Source organism: Oncorhynchus gorbuscha, linkage group LG22 (genome assembly GCF_021184085.1).
Source record: "Oncorhynchus gorbuscha isolate QuinsamMale2020 ecotype Even-year linkage group LG22, OgorEven_v1.0, whole genome shotgun sequence".
NCBI classification, from domain to species: Eukaryota; Metazoa; Chordata; class Actinopteri; order Salmoniformes; family Salmonidae; genus Oncorhynchus; species Oncorhynchus gorbuscha.
The window spans coordinates 35834521-35851413 of record NC_060194.1 but is presented as its reverse complement, the minus strand read 5'-3'; the positions used below and the strand labels follow the sequence as shown (position 1 = coordinate 35851413).

At 47.2% G+C, this 16893-nt stretch overlaps 1 protein-coding gene across 3 annotated transcripts; it reads left to right on the top strand.

Moving 5' to 3' along the window:
* The first annotated feature begins 3262 nt into the window (after positions 1–3262).
* Positions 3263–16868, top strand: gorasp2 (golgi reassembly stacking protein 2). Of its 3 annotated transcripts, XM_046322439.1 has the most exons (11): positions 3263–3456; positions 4256–4336; positions 4486–4689; positions 5011–5097; positions 5226–5356; positions 5442–5577; positions 7896–8019; positions 15389–15475; positions 15585–15713; positions 15856–16144; positions 16230–16868. In XM_046322439.1, the coding sequence occupies exons 1-10, from the start codon at positions 3394–3396 to the stop codon at positions 16137–16139; spliced, it is 1326 nt and encodes a 441-aa protein (XP_046178395.1). In that variant the 5' UTR covers positions 3263–3393; the 3' UTR covers positions 16140–16144; positions 16230–16868. The 3 variants fall into 3 exon arrangements, with proteins under 3 accessions (XP_046178395.1, XP_046178394.1, XP_046178396.1); XM_046322438.1 differs by having other exon boundaries at positions 15856–16868; XM_046322440.1 differs by having other exon boundaries at positions 3264–3456; positions 15585–15680; positions 15856–16868.
* Positions 16869–16893: the final 25 nt, after the last annotated feature.

Here is a 16893-nt window from a genome sequence, read left to right as displayed (position 1 = left end):
TGCATCGCCTGTGGACCTATTTGGGCGGTAAGCAAATTGGAGTGGGTCTAGGGTGTCAGGTAGTGTGGAGGTGATATGGTCCTTGACTAGTCTCTCAAAGCACTTGAGTAGTCGTTTGAGTAGTCGTGAGTAGTCGTTTAGCTCAGTTAGTTACCTTAGCTTTCTTGGGAACAGGAACAATGGTGGCCCTCTTGAAGCATGTGGGAACAGCAGACTGGTATAGGGATTGATTGAATATGTCCGTAAACACACCGGCCAGCTGGTCTGCGCATGCTCTGAGGGCGCGGCTGGGGATGCCGTCTGGGCCTGCAGCCTTGCGAGGGTTAACACGTTTAAGACCTTAACCAACTTTGAAGTTCAAGAAAAAGAGACAGAGTCAATCTGCGGGGGTACAAGGTTAGTCAAGATAATTTGTAAAGGGGTTATGCATAATAAACAGCCAATAGCAGCGGTGTAAAAAACAGGGGGGTATTTCAAATCAAATCAAATGTTATTAGTCACATGCCCCGAATACAACAGTGAAATGCTTACTTACGAGCCCCTAACCAAAAATATAGTTGAAAAAAATATGGATAAGAATAAGAGAGAAAAGTAACAAGTAATTAAAGAGCAACAATAAAATAACAGTAGCGATACTATACACAAGGGGGGTACCGGTACAGAGTCAATGTGTGGGGGCATTGGTTAGTTGAGGTAATATGTACATGTAGGTAGAATTATTAAAGTGACTATGCATAGATGACAACAGAGAGTTTATTTCACCTTTATTTAACCAGGTAGGCCAGTTGAGAACAAGTTCTCATTTACAACCACGACCTGGCCAAGATAAAGAAAAGCAGTGTGAGTGGTGTAAAGAGTAGCAGTGGTGTAAAGAGGGGGTACTGCAAGTAGTCTGGGTAGCCATTTGACTAGGAGGTAGAAGCTGTTTAGAAGCCACTTGGACCTAGACTTGGTGCTCCGGTACCACTTGCTGTGCGGTAGCAGAGAGAACAGTCTATGACTAGGGTGGCTGGTGTCTTTGACCATTTTTCGGGCCTTCCTCTGACACCGCCTGGTATAGAGGTCCTGGATGGCAGGAAGCTTGGCCCCAGTGATGTACTGGGCCGTTCATACTACACTCTGTAGTACCTTGCGGTTGGAGGCAGAGCAGTTGCCATACCAGTGCAACCCATCAGGATGCACTCGATGGTGCAACTGTAGAAACGTTTGGAGATCTGAGAACCCATGCCAAATCTTTTCAGTCTCCTGAGGTGGATAGGCTTTTTTGTGACCTCTTTACGACTGTCTTGGTGTGCTTGGACCATATCAGTTTGTTGGTGATGTGGACACCAAGGAACTTGAAGCTCTCAACCTGCTCCACTGCAGCCCCATCGATGAGAATGGGGCCGTGCTCAGTCCTCTTTTTCCTGTAGTCCACAAACATCTCCTTTGTCTTGATCACGTTGACAGAGAGGTTGTTGTCCTTGCACCACACAGCCAGGTCTCTGACCTCCTCCCTATAGGCTGTCTCGTCGTTGTCGGTGATCAGGCCTTCTACTGTTGTAAATTGAATGATGGTGTTGGAGTTGTGCCTGGCCGTGCAGTCATGAGTGAACAGGGAGTACAGGAGGGGACTGAGCACGCACCCCTGAGGGGACCCCGTGTTGAGGATCAGAGTGGTGGATGTGTTGTTACCTACCCTTAGCTTAGTGATGAGCTTTGAGGACACTATGTTGTTTAACGCTGAGCTGTAGTCAATGAATAGCATTCTCACATAGGTGTTCCTTTTGTCCAGGTGGGAATGTGCAGTGTGGAGTGCAATAGAGATTGCATCATCTGTGGATCTGTTGGGATGATGTTGTTGATGTGAGCCATGACCAGCCTTTCAAAGCATTTCATGGCTACAGACGTGAGTGCTACGGGTCGGTAGTCATTTAAGCAGGTTATCTTAGTGTTCTTGGGCACAGGGACTATGGTGGTCTTCTTAAAACTTGTTGGTATTACAGACTCAGACAGGGAGAGGTTGAAAATGTCAGTGAAGACACTTGCCAGTTGGTGTGCTCACAGTACACATCCTGGTAATCCATCTGGCCCTGTGGCCTTGCGAATGTTGACCTGTTTAAAGGTCTTACTCACATCGGCTGCGGAGAGCTGATCACACAGACTTCCAGAACAGCTGGTGCTCTCATGCATGTTGCAGTGTTATTTGCCTCGAAGTGAGCATAGAAGTAATTTAGCTCATGGTAGGCTTGTGTCACTGGGCAGCTCTCGGCTGTGATTCCCTTTGTAGTCTGTAATGGTTTGCAAGCCCTGCCACATCCGACGATCATTGGAGCCAGTGTAGTACGATTCAATCTTAGTCCTGTATTGACACTTTGCCTGTTTGATGGTTCGTCGGAGGGCATAGCGGGATTTCTTATAAGCTTTCAGGTCCTGCTCCTTGAAAGCGGCAGCTCTAGCCTTTAGCTCAGTGAGGATGCTGCCTGTTAATCCATGGCTTCTGGTTGGGGTATGTAAGTACAATCACTGTGGGGTTGAAGTCATCGATGCACTTATTGATGAAGCCAATGACAGATGTGGTGTACTCCTCAATGCAATCGGAGGAATCCCGGAACATATTCCAGTGTGCTAGCAAAACAGTCCTGTAGCTTAGCATCTGCCCCCTCTGACCACTTTTTTTTATTGATCAAGTCACTAGTGCTTCCTCTCCTTTAATTTTTGCTTGTAAACAGGAATCAGGAGGATAGAGTTATGTTCATATTTGCCAAATGGAAGGCGAGGGAAATCTTTGTAAGCGTCTGTGTGTGGAGTAAAGGTGGTTCAGTTCTATTTCCTCTGGTTGCACATTTAACATGCTGATAGAAATTTGGTAAAACGGATTTAAGTTTCCCTGCATTAAAGAAACTGCTAAGAAGCTTTTTGGTCCTAGACTTGGCACTCCAGTAGCGCTTGCCGAATGTTACCAGTGTTACTTTATCAATCTGTTACCCACTTTTTTGAGGGGTGAAAAACAGCTGCTAGGTTTTACAGTCAATTGTGATATAATGGTACAATATGCCAATACTAGTACTACTGTCTGAGTATACTGCATATCACAATTCAAAAGCAGCACCTGAAGCCCAAGACTTGCGCATGTCACCAGCCTACACTTGGTCATAGACACTGGTCTTGGGTCAGTTTTGCAATTTTCCCACTAATTAATAATTACAGTATTTGGGTGGATAAACTGATTCTAGATCTGCTGCCATGGGAAAACTCCCATCAGCCCTGTTTCCTGGTGGACTGCCACGTAACAACACAAGTGCTCAGCTGGCAGGCCGCCTTAGTAGAGTTGAAGCTAGCCAGTTAGCAATATTACTTGAGCAGAAAAATATCAAGCATTAAATCCTTACTACGATATAAACCAGCCGTGACATGGGGGGGTCGCAGAGTGTCGAGATACCGGGAGGAGGATCCGAAGGCTACCATGTTCTTCGGGTATGTGTTTTTTTGTTTTTTTTTGACGTCTGCAAAATAATGTTAGCATCGGTAAGAATGGTCCCACAGCAGGATCTAATTGTGTCCTCACCGTCAGATAGAGGCCGGGGATCACATTCCGGCCTACATGCAGCTAATGCTAATAGACATTGTTAACGCTATTTTCCCCCAGCATTTGCTGCAGTTGTATTGTGTAATTGTCCAAGTTAAATATTTGCATATCATTTTGCATGCAGCTTTGAAAGGTATGAGTGTTATTAGTTGCATGTATTGTTTGGTAAACAAGGTTAACTGTCAAAACAACCAGGCAGTTAGACAGAGTGAATGGTGTTTAAATGAGCTAGCCAGCTCAATGCTAGCTGTCATAATGTCAACTTGTAGGTGCTGCCGCATTGTTGACAGAATCCTCAACATCACAGAGTCATGTCTTTGATTTACACATTTGCCAGACCACCTGAATGTCTCATTACTCCCTAAATGTATAGACCTCCATCTTCAATATGTTGATGTGACAAGGATCCATTTGAACTTGAGACAGACAGGTAACCAACCTTTTGGTATTACAGGTGTAGCTTGTAATACCTGTTTCATTCTAAGGCTACTGCTAAAAGTTCAAAGATGATGTGCAACGCCCTAACCTTTGCCAAGAAGACAGAACCTTAGATGGATCTCATGTCACAGGCGGTGGTGTAGATAACCTGTAACTTCCATGGTCCTTGTTCAAACCTTGTTCCAGGTGCTCCCCTTCAATCACAAAATACAGTTGTTACAAGTCATGTCGCCTCTCTCTTCTCCTCAGGTTCAGGAGAATTCTCCAGGACACCGTGCAGGACTGGAGCCTTTCTTTGACTTTATCGTCTCCATCAACAATGAAAGACTGGTAAGCAAAGACATGCTGTTGAATCGGTATGTTCAACACACACTTACTACATACACAAACCCCCACTGAGGATGCTGTCTTGTACTGTATAGCTCTGATTGTCCATTCTACTTATTCTAATTCTATAATTTACCCTGTCTGTGTTTCAGAACAAGGATAATGACACTCTGAAGGACCTGTTGAAGGCCAGTGTGGAGAAGCCAGTTAGAATGCTGGTTTACTCCTCTAAGACCCTGGAGCTCAGGGAGTCCACCGTCACCCCAAGCAACCTCTGGGGTGGCCAGGGCCTGCTGGGTGTCTCCATACGCTTCTGCAGCTTCGAGGGAGCCAATGAGAACATCTGGCACGTGCTGGTGAGTAGCCAATGGGTGTGCCCAATTTAGCTCGCCCCAGTGTACCGGGCAGGTGTAACTCTTGATATAAGTTGGGATTCCCGAGTGGCGCAGCGGTCTAAGGCACTGCATCTCAGTGCTAGAGGCGTCACTACAGACCCTGGTTCGATTCCAAGCTGTATCACAACCGTCCGTGATTGGGAGTCCCAGATGGTGGAGAACAATTGGCCCAGCGTTGTTAGGGTTTGGCCGGGGTAGGCTGTCATTGTAAATACGAATTTGTTCTTAACTGACTTGCTTTGTTATATAAAATACAATTAACCAAGGGTCTCTCTTTCTCAGGAGGTGGAGCCTAACTCTCCGGCAGCCCTGGCTGGCTTGCGGCCCCACACTGATTACATCATAGGAGCCGACACCGTTATGAACGAGGTGCGCACACACTGACACTACTATTCCATGCATTCTACACTAGGAGTTAAGACTTCCAATCAGCATTTGGGTACAAGTCATTGAAGTTGATCTCTATCTCCCTCCCTTCCACCTTTCTCTCTCCTCAGTCGGAGGACCTGTTTTCTCTAATTGAGACCCATGAGGGAAAGGGGTTGAAGCTATATGTCTATAACACAGACACAGACAACTGCAGAGAGGTGGTCATCACCCCCAACAGTTCCTGGGGAGGGGAGGGCAGGTAACCAACATACAATACACACGCTACACACTTCAGTCTGACAAGTGACATCACGCTAATGCTATCTCCTGCTCCTCTGTTACAGTCTGGGATGTGGCATCGGATACGGTTACCTGCACAGAATTCCCACCCGGCCATTTGAAGAAGGGAAGAAGATTAGTTTTCCGGGTCACATTCCCAGTGGTGAGCCCATCAGCGCGCTCAAGGACGGATTCACTGAGGTTAGTAACGACCCAGAACTTGACCAAAACAGAGCCCAGAATCAGAACAGCCATAACTGCCTGGACGGTCAGTGGACACTGTCACTTTATGCTCTTTTGTAATCCATCTACTATGACATACACTGAGTGTACAAAATATTAAGAACTCTTTCTATGACGTAGACTGACCAGGTGAATCCAGATGGGAGCTATGATCCCTTATTGATGTCACTTGTTAAATCCACTTAAATCAGTGTAGATGAAGGGGGAGATGGGTTAAAGAAGGATTGTGTATATGTGCCATTCAGAGGGTGAATGGGCAAGACAAAATATGTAAGTGCCTTTGAAAGGGGTCTGGTAGAGGGTGCCAGACACACCAGTTTGTCAAGAACTGCAATGCTGCAGATTTTTTTACACAAACCTGACACAACTGTGGGAAGCATTGGAGTCAACATGGGCCAGCATCCCTGTGGAACGCTTTTGACACCTTGTAGAGCCCATGCCCTGACGAATTGAGGCTGTTATGAGGGCAAAAAGACCCCCCCCCCCGACCAGGGCTAGGTTATGAGCTATGAAAGGCTCATTATGTATGTACTGTACCAGTCAAAAGTTTGAACACCTACTCATTCAAGGCTTTTCCTTTATTTTTACTATTTTCTACATTGTAGAATAACAGTGAAGACATCAAAACTATGAAATTACACATATGGAATCATGTAGTAACCAGAAAAGTGTTAAAGAAATGTAAATATGTTTTGAGATTCTTCTAAGTAGCCACCCGTTGCCTTGACAGCTTTGCACACGCTTGGAATTCTCTCAACCAGCTTCATGAGGTAGTCACCTGGAATGCATTTCAATTAACAGATGTGCCTTGTTAGGTTAATTTGTGTAATTACTTTCCTTAATGTGTTTGAGCCAATCAGTTGTGTTGTGACATGGTAGGGGTGGTATACAGAAGATAGCCCTATGTTGTAAAAGACCAAGTCCATATTATGGCAAGAACAGCTCAAATAAGCAAAGAGAAACGACAGTCCATCATTACTTTAAGACATGAAGGTCAGTCAATCTGGAAAATTAAGAACTTTGAACGTTTCTTCAAGTGCAAAAACCATCAAACGCTATGATATAACTGGCTCTCATGAGGATCGCCACAGGAAAAGACGACCCAGAGTTACCTCTGCTGCAGAGGATACGTTCTTGAGTTACCAACCTCAGAAATTGCAGCCCAAATAAATGCTTCAGAGTTTAAGTAATACACGTCTCAACATCAACTGTTCAGAGGAGACTGAATCAGGCCTTCGTGGTCGAATTGCTACAAAGAAAAAACTACTAAAGAACACCAATAAGAAGAGACTTGCTTGGGCCAAGAAACATGAGCAATGTACATTAGACCTGTGGAACTCGGTCCTTTTCGTCTGAGTCCAAATTTGAGATTTTTGGTTCAGACCGCCGTGTCTTTGTGAGATGCAGAGTAGGTGAACGGATGACCTCTGTGTAGGTCCCACTGTGAAGCATGGAGGAGGAGGTGTGATGGTGTGTGGGTGCTTTGCTGGTGACACTGTCAGTGATTTATTTAGAATTCAAGGCACACTTAACCGGCATGGCTACCACAGCATTCTGCAGCGATACATCATCCCATCTGGTTTGCGCCTAGTCCCACTATCATTTGTTTTTTAACAGGACAATGAACCAAAACACACCTCCAGGCTGTGTAAGGGCTATTTGACCAAGGAGAGTGATGGAGTGCTGCATCAGATAACCTGGCCTCCACAATCACCTGACCTCAACCTAATTGAGATAGTTTGGGATGAGTTGATCGCAGAGTGAAGGAAAAGCAACCAACAAGTATACATATGTGGGAACTCCTTCAAAATTGTTTGAAAAGCATAACAGATGAAGCTGGTTGAGTGCCAAGAGCGTGCAAAGCTGTCATCAAGGCAAAAAAAAAGTTTTGTTTAACTAGGCAAGTCAGTTAAGAACAAATTCTTGTTTACAGTGACGGCCAAACCTGGACGAACCTGGGCCAATTGTGCGCAGCCCTATGGAACTCCCAATCCCGGCCGGATGTGATGCATCCTGGTTTCCAAACGGGCTGTAGTGAAGACTCAAAAACCTTGCATGAATAGGTGTCCAAACTTTTGATTGGTACTGTATGTTTGACTGTCCCTCCCAGTGCAGACAAGCGAGACCGAGAGGAAAGGTTTTCATTAGAATTATGAATTACTTGTTTTAAATGCACTTGACCTTCCCTGTTCATCAGCCACCCCTCACATATTTTTTTATTCCTCTCTCCATCTATCTTTCTCTCTGCTTTTGCCTTATTACTCCCTCCCACTCAGGTTCAGCTCTCTGCTGTAACCCCACCCCCTGCTGTGCCCTCTGTCCCCACGGGGTTAGAAGATTCGCTGTCCAGCCTGTCAATCAACTCAGCTCCACCCACCATTCCAAGTGAGCTTCAGACAGGTACTTAATCTCTCTTGCTTTCTCTCTCAACATAATATGGTATCAAAGTGTTAAGAAATGTCTGGAATGGAATGTGGCACCAGGGTTTGACCAATCATTTTTAATATGGATCCAGATGGCCTCCCCACCCCCTTCAAACTACAGATGGGGAAACTTTCTTTCTTTTTTCTCCAAGGTCACATCGGGATTTTGAAATACAATTTAGGGTCGCACATAAATCATATTATTTCTTTTTTTTCTTGGTCAATATCAATTTGCGGGCCACAAAACAGGCAGTTATTTGAAAATATATACAGTGCATTTGGAAAGTATTCAGAGCCCTTGACTTTGTAAGCATTTTGTTTCATTTCAGCCTTATTCTAAAATTGCTTAGTTTCCCCCACCCTCAATTTAAACGCAATACCCCATAATGACAAAGAAAAGGTTTTGAGTTTTAAAAAAACATTTGCAAATTTCTTACAAATAATAAACAGAAATATCACATGCACATAATTATTCCGAACCTTTACTTAGTACTTTGTTGAAGCACCTTTGGCAGCGATTAGTCTGGAGTCTTCTTGGGTATTTAAATTTATTTCACCTTTAATTAACCAGGTAGGCTAGTTGAGAACAAGTTCTCATTTACAACTGCGACCTGGCCAAGATAAAGCGTAGCAATTCGACACACACAACAACACAGAGTTACACATGGAATAAACAAAACATACAGTCAATAATACAGTAGAACAAAAGAAAACAAAAAGTCTATATACAGTGAGTGCAAATGAGGTAAGTTAAGGAAATAAATAGGCCATGGTGGCGAGGTAATTACAATATCGCAATTAAACACTGGAATGGTAGATCGGCAGAAGATGAATGTGCAGGTTGATATACTGGAGTGCAAAGGAGCTAAATAAATACCAGTATGGGGATGAGGTAGGTAGATAGATGGGCTATGTACAGGTGCAGTGATCTGTGAGCTGCTCTGACAGCTGGTGCTTAAAGCTAGTGAGGGAGATGTGAGTCTCCAGCTTCAGAGATTTTTGCAATTCGTTCCAGTCATTGGCAGCAGAGAACTGGAAGGAAAGACGACCAAAGGAGGTATGACACTACAAAATTGGTACACCTGTATTTGGGGAGTTCTCCCATGCAGATTCTCTCAAGCACTGTCAGGTTGGATGGGGAGCAACGTTGCCCAGCTTTTTCAGGTCTCCAGAGATTTTCGATCGGGTTCAAGTCCGGGCTCTGGCTGGGCCACTCAAGGACATTCGGAGACTTGTCCCGAAGCCATGCCTGCATCATCTTGGCTGTGTGCTTTGGGTCGTTGTCCTGTTGGAAGGTGAACCTTCGCCCCAGTCCTGAGAAACCTGGAGCAGGTTTTCATCAAGGGTCTCTCTGTACTTTGCTCCGTATATCTTTTGCTTGATCCTGACTACTCCCAATCTCTGCTGTTGAAAAACATCCTCACTGCATGAAGCTGCCACCACCATGCTAAACAGTAGGGGAGGTGCCAGGTTTCCTCCAGACATGACGCTTGGCATTCAGGCCAAAGAGTTCAATCTTGGTTTCATCTGCCCAGAGAATCTTGTTTGTAATTGTCTGAGAGTCCTTTAGGTGCCTTTTGGCAAACTCCAAGCGGGCTGTCATGTGCCTTTTTTTACTGAGGAGTGGCTTCCATCTGGCCATTCTACCATAAAGGCCTGACTGGTGGATTGCTGCAGAGATGGTTGTCCTTCTGGAAGGTTCTCTCATCTCCACAGAGGAACTCTGGAGCTCTATCAGAGTGACCATCGGGTTCTTGGTGACCTGCCTGACCAAGGCCTTTCTCCCCCGATTGCTCAGTTTGGCTGGCCGGCCAGCTTTAGGAAGAGTCTTGTTGGTTCCAAGCTTCTTCCATTTAAGAATGATGGAGGCCACTGTGTTCTTAGGGACCTTCAATGCTGCAGAAATATGTTGGTACCCTTCCCCCAGATCTGTGCCTCGACACAATCCTGTCTTGGAGCTCTACAGACAATTCCTTCGACCTCATGGCTTGGTTTTTGCTGACATGCACGGTCAACTGTGGGACATTTATAGAGACAGGTGTGTGCCTTTCCTAATCATGTCCAATCAATTGAATTTACCACAGGTGGACTCCAAACAAGTTGTAGAAGCATCTCAAGGATGATCAATGGCTATTATGTGTAGATAAGGGAAAATAATAAGGCTTTAATGTAACAAAGTGGAGAAAGTCAAGGGGCCTGAATACTTTCTGAATGCACTGTAGGTCCTTTAAATAAAAGCACATTTATTTATATAGCCCTTCGTACATCAGCTGATATCTCAAAGTGCTGTACAGAAACCCAGCCTAAAACCCCAAACAGCAAGCAATGCAGGTGTAGAAGCACGGTGGCTAGGAAAAACTCCCTAGAAAGGCCAAAACCTAGGAAGAAACCTAGAGAGGAACCAGGCTATGTGGGGTGGCCAGTCCTCTTCTGGCTGCGCCGGGTGGAGATTATAACAGAACATGGCCAAGATGTTCAAATGTTCATAAATGACCAGCATGGTCAAATAATAATAATCACAGAAGTTGTCGAGGGTGCAACAGGTCAGCACCTCAGGAGTAAATGTCAGTTGGCTTTTCATAGCCGATCACTACCACTCCTGCTGTCTCTAGAGAGTGGAAAACGGCACGTCTGGAACAGGTAGCACGTCCGGTGAACAGGTCAGGATTCCATAGCTGCAGGCAGAACAGTTGAAACTGAAGCAGCAGCACGGCCAGGTGGACTGGGGACAGCAATGAGTCATCATGCCAGGTAGTCCTGAGGCATGGTCCTAGGACTCAGGTCCTCCGAGAGAAAGGGAGAATTAAAGAGGGCATACTTAAATTCACACAGGACACCGGATAAGACGGGAGAAGTACTCCAGATATAACAAACTGACCCTAGGTCCCGACACACAAATTACTGCAGCATAAATACTGGAGGCTGAGACGGGAGGGGTCAGGAGACACTGTGGCCCCATCTGATGATACCCCCGGACAGGGCCAAACAGGAAGGATATAACCCCACCCACTTTGCCAAAGCACAGCCCCCACACCATTTACATTACATTTACATTTAAGTCATTTAGCAGACGCTCTTATCCAGAGCGACTTACAAATTGGTGCATTCACCTTATGACATCCAGTGGGACAGTCACTTAACAATAGTGCATCTAAAACTTAGGGGGGGTGGGGTGAGAGGGATTACTTAACCTATCCTAGGTATTCCTTAAAGAGGTGGGGTTTCAGGTGTCTCCGGAAGGTGGTGATTGACTCCGCTGTCCTGGCGTCGTGAGGGAGTTTGTTCCACCATTGGGGGGCCAGGGCAGCGAACAGTTTTGACTGGGCTGAGCGGGAGCTGTACTTCCTCAGTGGTAGGGAGGCGAGCAGGCCTGAGGTGGATGAACGCAGTGCCCTTGTTTGGGTGTAGGGCCTGATCAGAGCCTGGAGGTACTGAGGTGCCGTTCCCCTCACAGCTCCGTAGGCAAGCACCATGGTCTTGTAGCGGATGCGAGCTTCAACTGGAAGCCAGTGGAGAGAACGGAGGAGCGGGGTGACGTGAGAACTTGGGAAGGTTGAACACCAGACGGGCTGCGGCGTTCTGGATGAGTTGAAGGGGTTTAATGGCACAGGCAGGGAGCCCAGCCAACAGCGAGTTGCAGTAATCCAGACGGGAGATGACAAGTGCCTGGATTAGGACCTGCGCCGCTTCCTGTGTGAGGCAGGGTCGTACTCTGCGGATGTTGTAGAGCATGAACCTACAGGAACGGGCCACCGCCTTGATGTTAGTTGAGAACGACAGGGTGTTGTCCAGGATCACGCCAAGGTTCTTGGCGCTCTGGGAGGAGGACACAATGGAGTTGTCAACCGTGATGGCGAGATCATGGAACGGGCAGTCCTTCCCCGGGAGGAAGAGCAGCTCCGTCTTGCCGAGGTTCAGCACCTGAGGTGGTGATCCGTCATCCACACTGATATGTCTGCCAGACATGCAGAGATGCGATTCGCCACCTGGTCATCAGAAGGGGGAAAGGAGAAGATTAATTGTGTGTCGTCTGCATAGCAATGATAAGAGAGACCATGTGAGGTTATGACAGAGCCAAGTGACTTGGTGTATAGCGAGAATAGGAGAGGGCCAAGAACAGAGCCCTGGGGGACACCAGTGGTGAGAGCGCGTGGTGAGGAGACAGATTCTCGCCACGCCACCTGGTAGGAGCGACCTGTCAGGTAGGACGCAATCCAAGCGTGGGCCGCGCCGGAGATGCCCAACTCGGAGAGGGTGGAGAGGAGGATCTGATGGTTCACAGTATCGAAGGCAGCCGATAGATCTAGAAGGATGAGAGCAGAGGAGAGAGAGTTAGCTTTAGCAGTGCGGAGCGCCTCCGTGATACAGAGGAGAGCAGTCTCAGTTGAATGACTAGTCTTGAAACCTGACTGATTTGGATCAAGAAGGTCATTCAGAGAGAGATAGTGGGAGAGCTGGCCAAGGACGGCACGTTCAAGAGTTTTGGAGAGAAAAGAAAGAAGGGATACTGGTCTGTAATTGTTGACATCGGAGGGATCGAGTGTAGGTTTTTTCAGAAGGGGTGCAACTCTCGCTCTCTTGAAGACGGAAGGGATGTAGCCAACGGTCAGGGATGAGTTGATGAGCGAGGTGAGGTAAGGGAGAAGGTCTCCGGAAATGGTCTGGAGAAGAGAGGAGGGGATAGGGTCAAGCGGGCAGGTTGTTGGGCGGCCGGCCGTCACAAGACTTGAGATTTCATCTGGAGAGAGAGGGGAGAAAGAGGTCAGAGCACAGGGTAGGGCAGTGTGAGCAGAACCAGCGGTGTCGTTTGACTTAGCAAACGAGGATCGGATGTCGTCGACCTTCTTTTCAAAATGGTTGACGAAGTCATCTGCAGAGAGGGAGGAGGGGGGAGGGGGCGGAGGATTCAGGAGGGAGGAGAAGGTGGCAAAGAGCTTCCTAGGGTTAGAGGCAGATGCTTGGAATTTAGCGTGGTAGAAAGTGGCTTTAGCAGCAGAGACAGAGGAGGAAAATGTAGAGAGGAGGGAGTGAAAGGATGCCAGGTCCGCAGGGAGGCGAGTTTTCCTCCATTTCCGCTCGGCTGCCCGGAGCCCTGTTCTGTGAGCTCGCAATGAGTCATCGAGCCACGGAGCGGGAGGGGAGGACCGAGCCGGCCTGGAGGATAGGGGACATAGAGAGTCAAGGGATGCAGAGAGGGAGGAGAGGAGGGTTGAGGAGGCAGAATCAGGAGATAGTTGGGAGAAGGTTTGAGCGGAGGGAAGAGATGATAGGATGGAAGAGGAGAGAGTAGCGGGGGAGAGAGAGCGAAGGTTGGGACGGCGCGATACCATCCGAGTAGGGGCAGTGTGGGAGGTGTTGGATGAGAGCGAGAGGGAAAAGGATACAAGGCAGTGGTCGGAGACTTGGAGGGGAGTTGCAATGAGGTTAGTGGAAGAACAGCATCTAGTAAAGATGAGGTCGAGCGTATTGCCTGCCTTGTGAGTAGGGGGAAGGTGAGAGGGTGAGGTCAAAAGAGGAGAGGAGTGGAAAGAAGGAGGCAGAGAGGAAAGAGTCAAAGGTAGACGTGGGGAGGTTAAAGTCGCCCAGAACTGTGAGAGGTGAGCCGTCCTCAGGAAAGGAGCTTATCAAGGCATCAAGCTCATTGATGAACTCTCCGAGGGAACCTGGAGGGCGATAAATGATAAGGATGTTAAGCTTGAAAGGGCTAGTAACTGTGACAGCATGGAATTCAAAGGAGGCGATAGACAGATGGGTAAGGGGAGAAAGAGAGAATGACCACTTGGGAGAGATGAGGATCCCGGTGCCACCACCCCGCTGACCAGACGCTCTCGGGGTGTGCGAGAACACGTGGGCGGACGAAGAGAGAGCAGTAGGAGTAGCAGTGTTGTCTGTGGTGATCCATGTTTCCGTCAGTGCCAAGAAGTCGAGGGACTGGAGGGAGGCATAGGCTGAGATGAACTCTGCCTTGTTGACCGCAGATTGGCAGTTCCAGAGGCTACCGGAGACCTGGAACTCCACGTGGGTCGTGCGCGCTGGGACCACCAGAGTAGGGTGGCCGCGGCCACGCGGTGAGGAGCGTTTGTATGGTCTGTGCAGAGAGGAGAGAACAGGGATAAACAGACACATAGTTGACAGGCTACAGAAGAGGCTACGCTAATGCAAAGGAGATTGGAATGACAAGTGGACTACACGTCTCGAATGTTCAGAAAGTTAAGCTACGTAGCAAGAATCTTATTGACTAAAATGATTAAAATGATACAGTACTGCTGAAGTAGGCCAGCTGGCAGTGGGTGCGTTGTTGACACTACACTAATCAAGTCATTCCGTTGAGTGTAATAGTTTCTGCAGTGTTGCTATTCGGGGCTAGCAGGCTAGCTAGCAGTGTTGTTTACGTTACGTTGCGTTAAAAGAACGACAATAGATGGCTAGCGAACCTAGAAAATCGCTCTAGACTACACAATTATCTTTGATACAAAGACGGCTATGTAGCTAGCTAAGTAGCTAGCTACGATCAAACAAATCAAACCGTTGTACTGTAATGAAATGAAGTGAAAATGTGATACAACCTGTGAATGCGACCGGGTAGTTGAGTTCTATACAGAAGACGTTGGCTAGCATTGGCTAGCTGTTGGCTAGCTAGCAGAGTCACCTACGTTAAGGACGACAAATAGCTGGCTAGCTAACCTCGGTAAATTAAGATAATCACTCTAAGACTACACACTCTAAACCTAAACAACACAATTATCTTGGATACGATGATACGAAGACAGCAAAGACAGCTATGTAGCTAGCTAACACTAAACTAATCAAGTCGTTCAGTTGAGTGTAATAGTTTTCCCAGTGCAGCTAACCACTAGAAGGATATCTTCAACCACCAACTTACCATCCTGAGACAAGGCCGAGTATAGCAAACAAAGATCTCCGCCACTGCACAACCCAAGACAGGAAGATCACGTCAGTGACTCAACCCACTCAAGTGACGCACCCCTCGTAGGGACGGAATGAATGAGCACCAGTAAGCCAGTGACTCAGCCCCTGTAATAGAGTTAGAGGCAGAGAATCCCAGTGGATAGAGGGGAACCGGCCAGGCAGAGACGGCAAGGGCGGTTTGTTGCTCCAGAGCCTTTATAATTTATTAAGTTCTATTTAGTTTTAAATATTAGTGGGGCCTGGAGTATTTAAAAAAAAATATATATTCTACCCAAAATAAATACTTATTTATGACATTTTCTACTCAAACTTCCTGCTGCCGCCTGCGGGACGTAGTTTGCCCACCCTTGGTCTAAAAGGTCCTCTCTCTCCTATACAACTGTGTGCTAACTTCTCAAACTCTCTTTCTTTTTCAGGTCTCCCCACCGTTCCCCTGCTGCCCACCTCCCTTAGCCCCCTAAACCCAGCCTCCACGACCTTCAACCCCGCTACCACGCTACCAGGTCGGTCGATGCCTCTTCAGAATTATATTTCAAGATCGAATTGAAACGATCTAATCTTACACACAATACCTTTTCTACACTGATTAAGTATGTTTGTGTGCTATTGTAGGTCTGTTGCCTCTCCCGGGCGGCCTGCCCCCATTCCCAAACCTCCCCAACCTCAACCTCACCGCACTACCAGACCTCAGTGCTGTATCGCTAGCAGGTATTAGCGGGCTACTGCCACCAGGAACAGCAGGTTTATACAGCTAACAGCTAATGCTAACAGTGGGTTTCCACCCCCAGGCATTAACGTATTATGTACCAGTGTGATTATTCATGTGTTCAACTACAGATCTCTCTTTTCTCTCACCTGCCCCTTCCTCTCCCCTCCATTTCAGGATTCCCTCCACTCGCACCCTTCCCTCCTCTGAACCTGCCTGGTCTAGCCCCCCTCCCCCCCCTGCCTGCCATGCTGTCCCAGCTCCCCCTCCTACCCCAGGGGGTAACATCCCTTCCCCCTGTCGACATCTCCTCCTTCACCCCCCTCACCCTTTCCACAGTCACCCCCGCCCCAGAGCAGCAGACCCTCCCTGGTGCCACAGTTCCCGCTTCTGCCGCCACAGAACCAGTAGTCGCCTCGGCGACCATGGAATCAAAGGCTGCCACGAAGACGTCGTCGTAACACAGGAAAAGTCTCATACCCAGAATTGAACCGGCCGGTTTCTCTCTCGTTTTCTTTCTCACTCACTCTCTCTCATATTTATTTATCCAGGAGGGACAGAATAATTTGCCACGGTGAGGCTGGTGCAGTCAGTTGGAAACATGGAGCAGAGGAATAAAGAAGTGGCTGAGTGGCAACAAGCAGGGAAGCCCTGCCAGCCTGTCTGACCCACACTGCCTTAGTTTCATTCAAAATTCCAATTCTCTTCAGTACCCTTTAGTGAACACAGACATCTATTAGCTAGATATTCCTTTATATATTATTTTTTTGTTTAATTGCTTTGATTGTTCCTGTTAAAGAATGAAATCTGCATTATTTTGCACCACGTTTTGAAAAATATTAGGCATGTTTGTCCCTGTGTTCTCTCCATGCACCTTTCGTTTCTAACAGAACTCTATAGCCTACCCTTAAACGTTGTGTGAGGGTGGTAGTCACTAGATGGCAATGCCAGAGGGGACTGAAATAGGCAGGGGATATCGTCAGAACTATGAACTATTTGTGGCTGGACTAGGGTTTGTGGTAAATATCGTATTGGGGGTTAGACGGCGCTGCCTCTGACATGGTGGGTTGAAGAGGTAGGAAATGAAGGCGAAGTGAGGCGTTTCAACTACACGAGGGCGCTATGTTACAACTTTATGAAAACACCCTGTAAACATACTCGAGCAATAAAGCTAATGGAATTTTAAAATACTTTCTTATTTGTGCGTGTTTTTCT

Excerpts from the sequence above, each read along its gene's own strand:
- gorasp2 (XM_046322439.1), top strand. The coding sequence starts at position 3,394 with ATGGGGGGGTCGCAGAGTGTCGAGATACCGGGAGGAGGATCCGAAGGC. Across the intron at positions 4,337-4,485 it reads CCATCAACAATGAAAGACTG|AACAAGGATAATGACACTCT; the intron begins GTAAGCAAAGAC and ends TCTGTGTTTCAG. Across the intron at positions 5,357-5,441 it reads TCCTGGGGAGGGGAGGGCAG|TCTGGGATGTGGCATCGGAT; the intron begins GTAACCAACATA and ends CCTCTGTTACAG.